The sequence below is a fragment of the Helobdella robusta genome (assembly GCF_000326865.2).
Source record: "Helobdella robusta unplaced genomic scaffold HELROscaffold_49, whole genome shotgun sequence".
In the NCBI taxonomy this organism is placed as follows: domain Eukaryota; kingdom Metazoa; phylum Annelida; class Clitellata; order Rhynchobdellida; family Glossiphoniidae; genus Helobdella; species Helobdella robusta.
In genome coordinates, this window is record NW_008705246.1 from 806,511 (window position 1) to 819,918 (window position 13,408).

The 13,408-nt window shown below is 35.5% G+C and overlaps 1 protein-coding gene across 1 annotated transcript in view; it reads right to left on the reverse strand.

The window, feature by feature from the left end:
• Positions 1-11,333: 11,333 nt before the first annotated feature.
• Positions 11,334-13,408, reverse strand: part of HELRODRAFT_86048 (hypothetical protein) — a gene marked incomplete at both ends in the record, with an annotated part of 2,692 nt that continues 617 nt past the window's right edge. Inside the window, 4 exons of the mRNA XM_009026694.1 lie at positions 11,334-11,417; positions 11,742-11,827; positions 12,702-12,912; positions 13,080-13,182. Coding sequence (XP_009024942.1) covers positions 11,334-11,417; positions 11,742-11,827; positions 12,702-12,912; positions 13,080-13,182 — 484 coding nt within the window. The remainder of the gene's footprint in view (positions 11,418-11,741; positions 11,828-12,701; positions 12,913-13,079; positions 13,183-13,408) is intronic.

Here is a 13,408-nt window from a genome sequence, read left to right on the forward strand (position 1 = left end):
GATTCAGACGAAGACATCAACATCACCAATCAAATGTTTCAGGCTCACATAAAACACGGTACCATCCTGAAATAAATCAAGCACCCCCCTTGATAGCATTTGTATTGCTCGCCGGCCAATATACTCACAAAATAAGCTTATTTCGCTTTTATTCACACTATAAATACAATAACTCAAAGTGCTTTGCTTTTAATGTATGGGCGATGTAGTGCTGCTGATGGGTTTTGTCTTTATAGTGTGTTAATGGTGTATTGTTGGTGTATTTTTGGTGTGTTGTTGATGTTTTATTGATATGATGTTAGTAATGTAATACTTGTTGATGAATGTTGCTGGTTAAGGTATATTATTGTCAGAAACAAAAACACTATCTTTTCCTTTGCTTCACGTTTAAAATTAATGTTGAATGTTTACATCCTGACTTGTACGTGCGAACTTTTCTAGTAATTAAGTCGGAGAACTTGGCATCCACACACAACCAAAACAATGCAGACGGCTTCAAGTCGTCAGGTCTGACTTAGTTTTTATTTTTTTAAAAACAGAATAACAGATTTGAATTCGTTAATCAGTCGAGCTAGATCGATTATGTTCTTCCCAAATCACCAGAGCTTGCCACCATCGATTATGCTGCCAAGTGGCATTCATCCATCACCGGCACGTATTATTTGCAAATATAAGTTTAAAAATTCCACTTGAAACTTTGGACCTCATGCAAACTCAACATACAAATTGTGTGGCTAACACTTTTCGTGAACTCTAAAAATAACAATTCATCGTTTCTTGGGGCCCATCTTAAATGAGGTCCCCAAATGAATAGTTCAACCAACCGGTCAATGAAATCTTATTTAAGTATTTTATACAATTCAATTGATAATTTGCTTGTTCGTCAGGGAACCGTCAGTCACCAACGAGCTTAAATATAAACGTTGTTACGGGATGAAAAATATGAATAACGCTAGATCTCCCAAAATCCTGATTTCATATTAAGTCTCGGAAAAAATTCCAACTTATTCCATCGTAGACATAAAACCGCTTGTGGTAATATAAATGTTTCTAATATTTTAATAATATTTATTACAACTGTATAATAATTATTATTATTATTATTACGGAAATTTATATACTGCGCTTTTTTATTGTTGAATCTCAAAAGCGCTACTAAATCATAGACAAATAAGACGGACATTCATTGTGCAAATAAATAAGTTTTAAGTTGACTTCGAAATTGTAAATATGATAGGCTAGGGTCACGTAAGTATGGAGGTAAACCATTCCAAACAGTCGGGCCAAGAACCGCAAAGTTGCGGGAACCCGTCACCAACTTTGTGGTCGGGATAAAAAATAAATTGCGCTCGGTTGATCGGAAGGAATATTTTGAAAAATGAGATTTGTATGATTCCAATCTATCGATGAGGTAAGGGAGGTGCTATATTATTGACACATTTAAACATCAAAACTGCCAACTTGAAGGAAACACGTTTTTCAACCCTCAACCAGTGCAACCTGTTCAAAATAGGCGTAACATGATCGAACCACGAACCACCCAAAACTAGCTTGGCCGCACGATTCTGTATTGACTGAAGCTTTGAAAAAGACCTTTTGGTCACCATAAAAAAGGCCATTGCAGTAGTCTAGTCTGGAAAAGACGAAAGAGGAAACCAAGCTTTGAAGAACAGACGTGTTTAGTGATTTTTTGACATTGCGTAATAAACGGAGTTGGTTGGAGCAGACCCTCACTAAATTATTAATATGTAAATCCACTTTTAGGTTGGAGTCAATAATAACTCCAAGACTACGGACAGATGTGGAAAATTCAATGATGTCATTGCCGACACTGATCGATGAAATTTTGACCTTCGACAGCTGTTGCCAAGAACCAACCGGTAATATTTGTGTTTTAGATTGATTTAACTTTAACTGATTCATACTCGTCCAAGATCCAATTTCGATGAGACAGTCAGTCAGTTCATTCAGAGAAGCATCAATCGAATCAACAGGACAAGAAACCAATAACTGAATATCATCAGCAAAGGCGTGGGAGCTGAACTCATATTTTTGAATGATATCAAAAACATCAGCAGTGTACATAAGAAACAACAGAGGTCCCAACACAGATCCCTGGGGGACACCAAACGATAGTTTGTTTATGTCAGAGAAGGTGTTGTTGTAAGAAACCTGCTGGGTGCGGCCTAAAAGATAGGAAGCGAACCACGATAAGACTGAATCAGAGAGAAAAAAATTTGTGGAGAGTTTATATATGAGACGAGTATGATCGACACAATCAAATGCAGCACTCATATCAAGTAATGCTAAAAAAGAAACGCATTGACTGTCAACTGAAGAGAACAACTGGGAGAAAATATCAATGAGTGCAGTTTCTGTGGAAAAATATTGACGATAGCCGGATTGATTCTTTGGCAACAAATTGTTTTTGTTTAAATGCTGTAACAATTGTTTGATAACAACTCGTTCAATGACTTTAGAAATGAATGAAAGATTAGAGATAGAACGGTAATTTGATAAAACGTTGTCGTCCAAATTTGATTTTTTTAGAAGTGGGGTTATAATAGCATGTTTCAAAGGGTTGGGAAAACTGCCAGTTGATAAACATTGGTTGACAAAAATGTCAAAAATGGCAAAAAAAGATCTATAAATTTTTTAAATATGTATGTTGGAATCAGATCAAGAGAACAAGAACTGCCAGGGGAGTCACAAACTATTTTACGCAATTCATCTGGCGTGCACATTTGAAAATCTGAAAGATTAACAATTGCTTCAGGAGAGACGACCCTAGAGACATACTCAAACTGGATTGGTTTGTTAGTATTTTCTATAGTCGTGCTACTAATATTATTGATTTTATTCACAAAAAATGTTATAAAATCATTGGGGGAGAAATCATTTGAATGGTTATTATTGTGATTTTTAGATAAAATTGTGTCGAGGATATTTCACAATTTTTTTGGTTGTTTTTTAAACGAATCAACTTGATTTGACCAAAATTTGTTTCTTTTTTGGGAAAATTGTTGTATTTTTTCTTTTAACGCTAAGCGCCATGCATTTCGATTAATATCATTTTTCATTTTCCTATACAATCGTTCCGTTTTCGACAATTGCGTTTTAATGAACGACATTCAGAGTCAAACCAAGGGGCGGATGACACATGAGTAGATTTGACATAACGACAAGGAGCAACCATATCCACAATTCTCACGATTTCAGAATTAAACAAATCCAACAGGGTATCAGCGGAAGATGAATTGAACGGCCCTGAAATAGATGATTCGAGAACTAGTGAAGAAAATTGATTTTCGTCAATTTGTTTCCATGAACGAGTAAGTTTCCATTTTTTCTGAGGTGTGGGAACAGAAATAGGGAAACAAATTTTAATTAGACTGTGGTCTGAATACACATTTGGTGGCTCAACGGAAAAAAATTGTGAGGGAAGGTCAGAACTAGAGGCAATTAAATCTAATGTTCCACCATGAACGTGGGTTGGTTCATTTATTCTATTTATCAATTGATATAAATCAAAAATTTCAAACAATTTCAATGCATTAGGGTCGTTCAAAAGTTCAACATGAATATTCACATCTCCAATAAAAACAACATAATTTGCTAAAAGCAATATTTGATCAAAAACAGATGATAACTCATCAAAAAACAATGGTGATGGAATAGAAGACCCAGGACGATAAATTGCAAAAACAACAATAGTTACTTTGTTGAAATAAAATTTCACAACTATAGCCTCAAACGTCTTAAATAAAGGCAGCGGAATTCTATAAAATTTAAAATAATTTTTAAAAAATACAATTATTCCACCATGGTTAGGGTCGGTCGGCCTCAGAAAATCTATGAACACAAAATCAGGTGGCAGAGTGAGTCTAAGTGATAAATTATCGGACGACCCATGCCAGGATTCCGTAACAACAAAAATATCAAAATTATTAGAAAATAAATCGCGAACAGTTTTGATCTTATTCATAATTGACCTAATGTTCAACAAACCTAATTGCAATTTTAGTTCTGAGTCTTTTTTGGTAACTTCACGATCATTACTACCACCTTTATCGTTACCATTACAACCATCATCACAATCGCAAATACCACCATCATTACCACTGCCGCTATTATATTAATGATAATAATAATAATAATAATAATAATAATGATAATGATAAATATAATGATTGATAATGATAATAATAATGATAATAATAATAATAATGGGAACACTTCGTTTATTCAATCAAATATCATAAAACATACAGAATAATACAATATTCAATATATATATACAAATAGAAATCCAGATAGAATACTAATAAAATTATAATAACAATAATAATAATAATAATAACAGCAAATCTGCATAGCTTAGTGATTGGATGGATATCATTAACTAGGAAGTATGCGCGCGTTCAACTTCGGCTGCACCTAATCAGTATTGATGATTGCTTCAAATTGCTTAAAATCTGATTGATGGTACGCGCTGGATTTGAAAAATTATTTGAAAGAAGTTTGCAGCTGTTGATTGGCACTATCTACATCATTACAAAAGTCATCGCCAGCGTCATCGTTGTTGCTGTTACTCTTGACATTACAGTGATTGTTGTTGTCGGCGTTATCGTTACCACAATCATTGATGTCATTCCTAGCGCCGTGACATTTATTTAGACTTGTATCTAAATTATTACAAACATTGCTACGAATAACATCTGCCTTCTCTTCGCCATCTTCACCATCCTCATCATTCACAAAGCCCTCGTTACCATTGCTAATAACAATTTTGATGCTGTTGTTGTTGTTGTCAGTGTTGTTGTTGTTGTTGTTGTTGTTGTTGTTGTTGTCAGTGTTGTTGTTGTTTCTGTTATGTATGTAAGCAGCGGTGAGGTTGTTCTTCCCAATATCAATAATTTTATCATTATTTGGACTGCAGACAACGCCGTTGTCGCCAGGTCTGCTCCTGTCGCTGTGGCTGTTGTGGTTGTCGTCGGTGTTTTGTCTGCTTATGATCTCGTTGTGGTTATTGATGTCGTCGTAGTCATCGTTGTTGTTTGTGTGGTTGTTGCTGTTGTTGTCAGCCTCTTCGAGTTGGAACAACAGCCCACTTTTTCGCAGGATTCTTTCGTACGAACGCTTCAAAACAGTTAATTAATTTCATTCGATTTTTAAAAAAATTATAATAATAATGACTAACAATAAAGCAGTTAATAGAGTGTATAAATTATACATGAATTCAACACATATTTATGCGTGTGCGTGTGTCTGTTTATGTGTGTGTGTGTATTGTGTGTTTGTCTGTCGGCATATGTGTGTGTGTGTTTGTCTGTCAATATGTGTGTGTGTGTTTGTCTGTGTGTGTGTGTGTTTGTCTTGTGTGTGTGTGTGTTTGTCTTGTGTGTATGTGTTTGTCTGTGGGTATGTGTGTGTGTGTTTGTCTGTGTGTGTGTGTGTGTGTGTTTGTCTGTGTGTGTGTTTGTCTTGTGTGTGTGTGTGTGTCTGTCTTGTGTGTGTGTGTGTCTGTCTTGTGTGTATGTGTTTGTCTGTGGGTATGTGTGTGTGTGTTTGTCTGTGTGTGTGTGTTTGTCTTGTGTGTGTGCGTGCGTGTGTGTGTGTGTGTGTCTAGTACGTGTTCATTGAAATGAAATGTGGCCAGGCGACTAAATGAATACATACGTGTACATTCGTCACTTTGAATGGCTTCCCATTCTTTTTGCATTTCTCTTGGAAGATCTTCAGGACCTTTAAAATAAGATACCTCACATTTATAGAGGATAAAATAATTGAAACTATGAAACTTTAGACATAGTTTCAATAGATTTATCGCCAGTAAGAAAATTATTTTTCGTGATTTTTAGTTGTGACGAGGGATGGAATTGTAGGCTGTGGAAATGAAAAAAAAACCAACATGCATGGTGGTGGTGTCCACAGAGTAAAAAGCAGACATGTCTAGAGTTATTCCATGAATGTTGGCATCTGAAATTTCGCATGAGACGACATTCATAATTCTTCAGATAATTATTCTAATTAAAATGATTCATTACCTCTTAATTAGTTCATTAATGATTTTAAGTTATTACAAATGTCAGTCAGGTGTAGAACGTTTGGGTATTTCAGTATAGATACAAATGTAAATAGGTGTGTGTTGAACTGCTTTGACGAATTCGATAGATGATATTCTGCTTTCGGTAGGAAACTCTTTGAAATGAATGGACTCCAAGATTGGGCAATAAATCAAATCACATAGTGAGAGGAAAAGAATGTTTGCGACTGATTAAATCAGCGACACGGAAATACACACGCGCCACACGTATTGTGATAAAAATGTATCATTGTACGTATCAATGTAGCAATGTATCCAGGTATCAATGTATCATTGTATCTATGTATGAGTGCATCAATGTATCAATGCATCAATGTATCAATTCACCGGTCAGTTCGACTTGGAACTGGAGGTAGTGGTTGAGTGCATCGCTTGAAAGGTATCCATGGCATATCGATCTATCATTCAGACTTATCAGCAGCTCCTTCCTGTCTGATAGTTTTGCCACTGACTTCTAAAATTGAAAAAACCAATGAAGTTAAAATAAAATTCATCTGCTACTACTACTACTACTACTACAACATCTGTTCCATTTGCACCTCGAACAATTAAGCTTCTATTAGACCATGAAAAGTATGTAAAACTTATTCATAATTTTACAGTTAATAGTAAATTAGTCAGCTAATCAATTAATCAAATTTTGAGATACGTTCAACTCAACAAATAAAATCAACCAATCAAATTTTGAGGTACATTCAACTCAACAAATAAAATCAACCAATCAAATTTGAGGTACATTCGGCCAATCAGCTTAATTAAATATTTTATAGGGGAAAAAAAAGCAAGACCCGATTGAATGAGGGAAAAGTCAGTGGGAGGAGGCTGAGCAGGGAGTGAGTTCCCATACCGAAAAATACCCCATACTGTTTGTGGTGATAATGGTGGGGGTGATGATGGTGGTGATGGTGATGATGATAGTGATGATGGTGGTGATGATGATGATGATGAAGACGACGATGATGATGATGATGATTATTATTATTATTATTATTTATATTATGATCGTGATGACGACGACGATGATGAAAGTGATCATGAAGCTGATGATGGCCGATAACAAACAGACTGATGATGGCAACATTAAAAACGTTTAAATTTTAAATTTCAAAGAGAGGGACATCCAATCAGCTGAACGGCCGATCTGCAACTGACCTCGATGCCCAGGGTCAGCGAGGCGATGAACGTCACCAGCCACGGGACCATTTCAACATCTTCGGGTTCAAACAAATTCACGATCAATATTTTTATTAGCCGATCGGATATATCCACTTGTTAAAACACACACGCGTGCACGCACACAAACACTCACTCACTCACACACACACATGCATACACACTCACATGCATACACACTCACACACTCACACACACATCCATACACACACACACATTCCAAATTTACAGCTTTCATGCTTATCCTCTCAAATATTTACACCAGATAAAAAAAAAACAGATGAACAAACAGCCACGCGTATTTACAATTAGTGACACCAACATACACAAAAACACAAAAACATACAAACACACATATAAACAAACATACATACAAAAAACATAAACACAAATATACAAACAAGCAGACAAACAAGCATGTGAGCGAACAACAAGTGAACGCCGCAAACGAACTGTTTGTCGTCCAGATGATGGCAAACTTGTGGAAGGTGCAGACGTCAATGGCCCCCATCATGATGGTGGCTGCCATACACGAGACTGGAATGTACTTGTAGAGGAAGTTGATGAAGAAGGTGCAGATGATCACCACTGTGGCTGAGTGAGTGAGTGAGTGAGCGAGTGAGTGAGTGAGTGAGTGAGTGAGTGAGTGAGTGAGTGAGTGAGTGAGTGAGTGAGTGAGTGAGTGAGTGAGTGAGTGAGTGAGTGAGTGAGTGAGTGAGTGAGTGAGTGAGTGAGTGAGTGAGTGAGTGAGTGAGTGAGTGAGTGAGTGAGTGAGTGAGTGAGTGAGTGAGTGAGTGAGTGAGTGAGTGAGTGAGTGAGTGAGTGAGTGAGTGAGTGAGTGAGTGAGTGAGTGAGTGAGTGAGTGAGTGAGTGAGTGAGTGAGTGAGTGAGTGAGTGAGTGAGTGAGTGAGTGAGTGAGTGAGTGAGTGAGTGAGTGAGTGAGTGAGTGAGTGAGTGAGTGAGTGAGTGAGTGAGTGAGTGAGTGTGTGAGTGAGTGAGTAGGTGCGTAAATGGAAAAATTTTATTAGCGATACTTAATTCGCGATATAAAATAATAACTCGTGCACAGCACTTTTATGCCAATTTATTTAAAAATATAATTATTTTAACAACTTTGTCGAATTATATTTTCAAGCAGGTAGGCATTCATCTGGCAGTGACCAAACCATGAACATTAACATGACCACCAGCCACCTACCACCTACCATCACCCCCAACCACTAACCAGCCAGCACTCCACCCAATGGAGTTTGCACTCCGGCATTGAAGTTTATTCCAGATCTGCAAAAAACAATATTTCAGTTTCATCAACTCGTCTACTCAGTTTCATCCGAAGTCTTTAAAGCGTATGCTGCTCTTCTGAGATGAATATTTTTTAACGTAATATGAAAAATTCTCACAAATGATTTTGAACAATTGACAATTTCAAACGTATTAAATAAAAGTAAAATTCAGCGTTAATTAAATTAAGTTTCAAAATAATGAAACGATGAACGAGGTGTCAGTTGACAACGAATGGATTGAACGAATGAAGGAAGTTAGCTGACTGGACCTGAGGAAGGCTCCAGTGATTGGATGGCCTCTGATCAGTGACGTCAGAATGTTGCTCACTCCTGCTCGGAAGAGATGCAAGTTTAGAAGTTAACTCTAATTTGCAGTTTTTATGAATTGTTTAATAAATTAAGTTTCTTAGTAACGATGGAATTCAAACGAAACAAAATGGTTGGCGCCTTATATTCTGTGAAACAATTCTACTTTAAAATGTTTGTTTCAGAAAATTAAACAGGAAATGTTCGAAAATGTTCTTTGAAAAAATGAAACAAAAATAGGTGAATCGTGATTTTTCAATTGTCTTTTGACAAGAATTTCAGCGTTAAACATTCAAAGTGGTTTCGACAAAGGAAGTCATTTATTTCACAAAAGGCAGAGCAACATCAGCAACATCCTAACAAAACACCTGAATTTGTTAGAAAGTGAACTGTCAATTGCACAAACAAGCTGCAACTTCTGACAGTCCACCGTAGAGACAACAACGTCACATAAATCAAACATTTCAACAGAAAATTTCACAGAAACAAAAGGAGCTGAGCGATGACACTAACCCACAGCGATCAGTTCCCGGTCGTAATTCACTTCGTATTGATTTTTGCGGGCTGTGTACAAATTAAATTTTTATTTTTTCAAGCATTTTTTGGTCAAAAATAAAGATAATAACTGAAAACTACCAAAAGCTTTAGCGACGGAGAAGCATTCAAACATGATGATGGTGGGCACGAAGAAGAATCCCAGGCCGATGTCCTTTCAATGTAACATCACCGTACCATCAATCACACACTCACTCCAGCAGATTTAACCAAAATAAAGTTCTTACAGTATTGTCGGTTATAGTTTTTAGTTCAACTGATATAATATATTTTATAACTAGCAATATGTATAAACTAAATTTATTAAAATATTTTTGCATTTGTCTATAGGTTAGTTTGCTTGTGTCTGTTTAAGCAATAATTTATTGCTATTCTACACTAACATTTGTAACAAATAACTATTCTACATCATTTATAAATTTATAAAAAACTAAAATCAAAAATGGAGAAGTTCTCTTTTGTGAAATAATTACATAAACAGGTTAAGCTTACATTTGCAATTTGTGAGAACGACACGGTGACGTTGGAAGGTTCGTTGGAGAGGTGGAGTGTGAAGTTAGGGAGGCGTGGCCAGGGGATGCCTGACGGGATGTCGTCCGTGTGAGAGATGGGGACTATTTCCATTATCGCGTACACTATGGCGCTCCCTATCACTATGGAGAATATGTTGCGACCTGGAACAGTTGAGTTGAAACAATTTTTTTATTTTTTGGAATTTATTTTATTTTTTTCTCTTTTGTACCAAACTCTAACTGTTATATTCAAAGTTTTAAAACGTTAACATGATTTATATGTTAGTAATTAATTTTAAGTATAAAAATATAAATATAAAAAAGTATATATATATATTTACCTAAAAAAAACATTTACCATCGCATATGTAGGACTTCATCAATGAAGTTCACTGCCAACTAACATTAGTTAAAACGTTTACACGTTCATAAGAGTTTTTCGTAAACATGCATTCCCTTAGTTTTTATATATTCGTGAATTAATACAATTCAATAAAGGCAATGAAACTTCAACGTTGATTAAAAACTAAATATTAATTATAGAATTAATCCCATTAACTGGTCAATGAATATTGAAAATGGCAAAATGGCTAATCTGTCACATTTTACAAAACTTTTGAAAGAAATATTTTGTATCAGAAATTTTGTCTAATTTTTGAATAGCTTCCCAATCAGCAATGAAAAATTTTTAGGACAAGTTTGAAATTTTGTGTCATTCAAAGATAAAAAAGATTGAATCCCAAAGCGACCTCGACCTGCCCCGAGGATCCAGAAGAGGACACGACAGATTTTGTGGTGCAGTTTCATCCTACCTCTCCACGTTAGCGCTTTCAATTTCTGTCAATAAAAATGATGTTAACACGGATAAATAATTTAATCATAGCGTTTTATTTTCTATGGAACCTATTTTCACAAATAAAATCTGTTAGGCAGATGTTGAAAAAATGGCTTGAACAAAATTATTCTATAATTGTTAGAGCGATCAAAAATTGTAACTTGCATTACACTTTGATTACAAGTTTCGAAACAGAACATACGAGCTCATCAGATGAACTGCGATAAAAGTTTTAAACTGACTTTGAATGTGAAGAGCATCAAAATGCAAAATGCTCCCAGGCCAAGATCGTACAAGCTGGTCGATTAAAATAAAAAAATATATTGATCAGTAGGCAATCCCAACAAGACAACATTTAAAAACCTTAATAATAATAATAACAACAATAATAATGATGATGTAATTTGTGAAGTGCCAATGTATGTACAATTGCCATCCAACCGGCCGAGAAAAAATTTGAAATGAAAATTGATCTATTAATTTTATTACGAGATGAAAGTACACGCCGCAGGTTGCTTCATAACCTGAAGAGACATCAGCATGTGGGACTGAAGGCGTTTCACTCACTTCGTGTCGGAAATCCGCTTCAGTGTCCAGTAGAGTTGCGAGAGAAACTGGCGAGGAACTCCAAGCAGACCCCACCATTTCTGCGAGGTAACGAAAAATTTGCTATCATCATTTACGTACGCTATAATGCTATCATTAGTTTCCTATGCTTAAAATCAAGATGTTCTCAGCTATTAAAATTATTTCCAACAATTCTACAAAAAATAGTTTCGAATTTGAATAAGTTTGCTTGGAAGTAATTAATTCAACATTGAAAACGTTTACAGATTAATTAATATTTAATAGTTATGGTTGAATGGTTAAAAATAATAATTATATTTCGAAATAATATAAATATATTTAATAAAATAAATTTCTACTTGAATTTTATGAAAATTTTTAAATTTATTTTTTTGAAACCAAACCTTAATCCTGCTCATGAAGATGGTGATCCCTGCCGCGGCCCTGAAGCCTTTCCACACTGGCTGCGAGATGAAACTGAAGATGAAGCCTGTGCTTGCATATTTTTTCAATTGAATCAATAAAGTGTCACATTTAATGCAAGTATAATGTTCTATGTCAGAGTCTTAAAATGTTGTATCACCCATTGAGCTGTTTGTTAATTTTAATTGCTTCATTTCGTTAGCGACCGATTGCTTCTTTTTTGAAACTTTCAGTTTAAAATGAGATTAACCATATGCAAGGTGATGGCCTAGTGGTTAAAGGTGCATGATGATCTGTTTCGCGGAGTGTGTATTCATCGGGTTCGAACGTGACAAAAAATATCTGCTTACGAACATGCTTCGGTTCGATGCACATTGCTGATTCTTTTGAGAGTTTAAGACATCATTTTATTTTATATTAATATTATTTGGACTAATGTTTTTGTCATTCAATGTTCTAAGTTATAATTTGGTGGCCTATGAAGTTTTAACTTGCTTGGTCTCCAAACCAAAATAACTTGTTTGTTTCTTGATAAATAAATACTTTTTTGATTTGATTCATAACCTTTGATGTCTGGATGTGAAAAGAAATAATAGCTACTAGCAGAGCCTGTGGTTGTTTCGTGTTTTAAACATCATTTGTAACGCATTAACAAAAGTTAACGACAAATAAATTGAAAAAAAATAACGTTGAATGATCGTTTGGGGCCTTTTTTAAAAACAGGGCCAATAAACAGTCTAACTGGAAATAAACGTGAAATTGACGTGAAAAAGCACTTGCATCATCATCTGATGGTGGAAATCATGTTCAGAATAGCAATTAGCATTAGCTGAAACTCGATCACAGTTCCATACACTTGAGTTAGTTGTCAGTCTTGCATGCCAATAGCTCAGCTTGTTTTGAACGCTATTAACTAAATCAGCAAATGAAATAAAATCGACCTATTTTGAGGAGACCAGCGGTCAGTAGTATGAAGCCACTGACAAAAGCCAGAATGGTTGCGTATGTTGGATCTTTGGCAATCGGCGACCTTCCAGTTCCATATTCAGCTGTGACTATGGAGACGACAGCCGATGGTCCCACAGCAACATCCTTACATCCGCCAAGGACGGCGTATGTGTAGCTTCCCATTATGGAGGAATACAGGCCGTACTTCCCAGTCGTTCATTGAAATGATTTCATTCGCATGTTAAATATCATTATAGAGAAAAGAAAATATTCATCGTGATGAATTATTTCTATTAATATAGATTAAATTCAAAAGTAAGAAACGATTTATTTTTCAGAATAATCTATTACATTGTTTGAAGCAGACTAACCTGTGCAGGCAGTTCGACAATCTGTCCGTAAGCGAGGCCCTGAGGAAGAACTGACAACCCTGTGATCAAGCCCGCTACCAAGTCTCCCTTCAAGTGTCGCCATCTTGCGGTTTTTTTGAAAATACTATACTATACTATTTTTATATTAATAGATAAATTAATTTGAAATTTTATAAACAATTTAACACTAAAGCACCGTTGGGTAGCCAGGCTGAGTGACGTTTGAGAATTTAGACTCATTGTTTGAAAACAAAATATTAAACTATTTAAACATTTGCCATAGACATTTTGGTTTACTTTTGTTGTATTTTTCTCCGACCTTTCCTTAA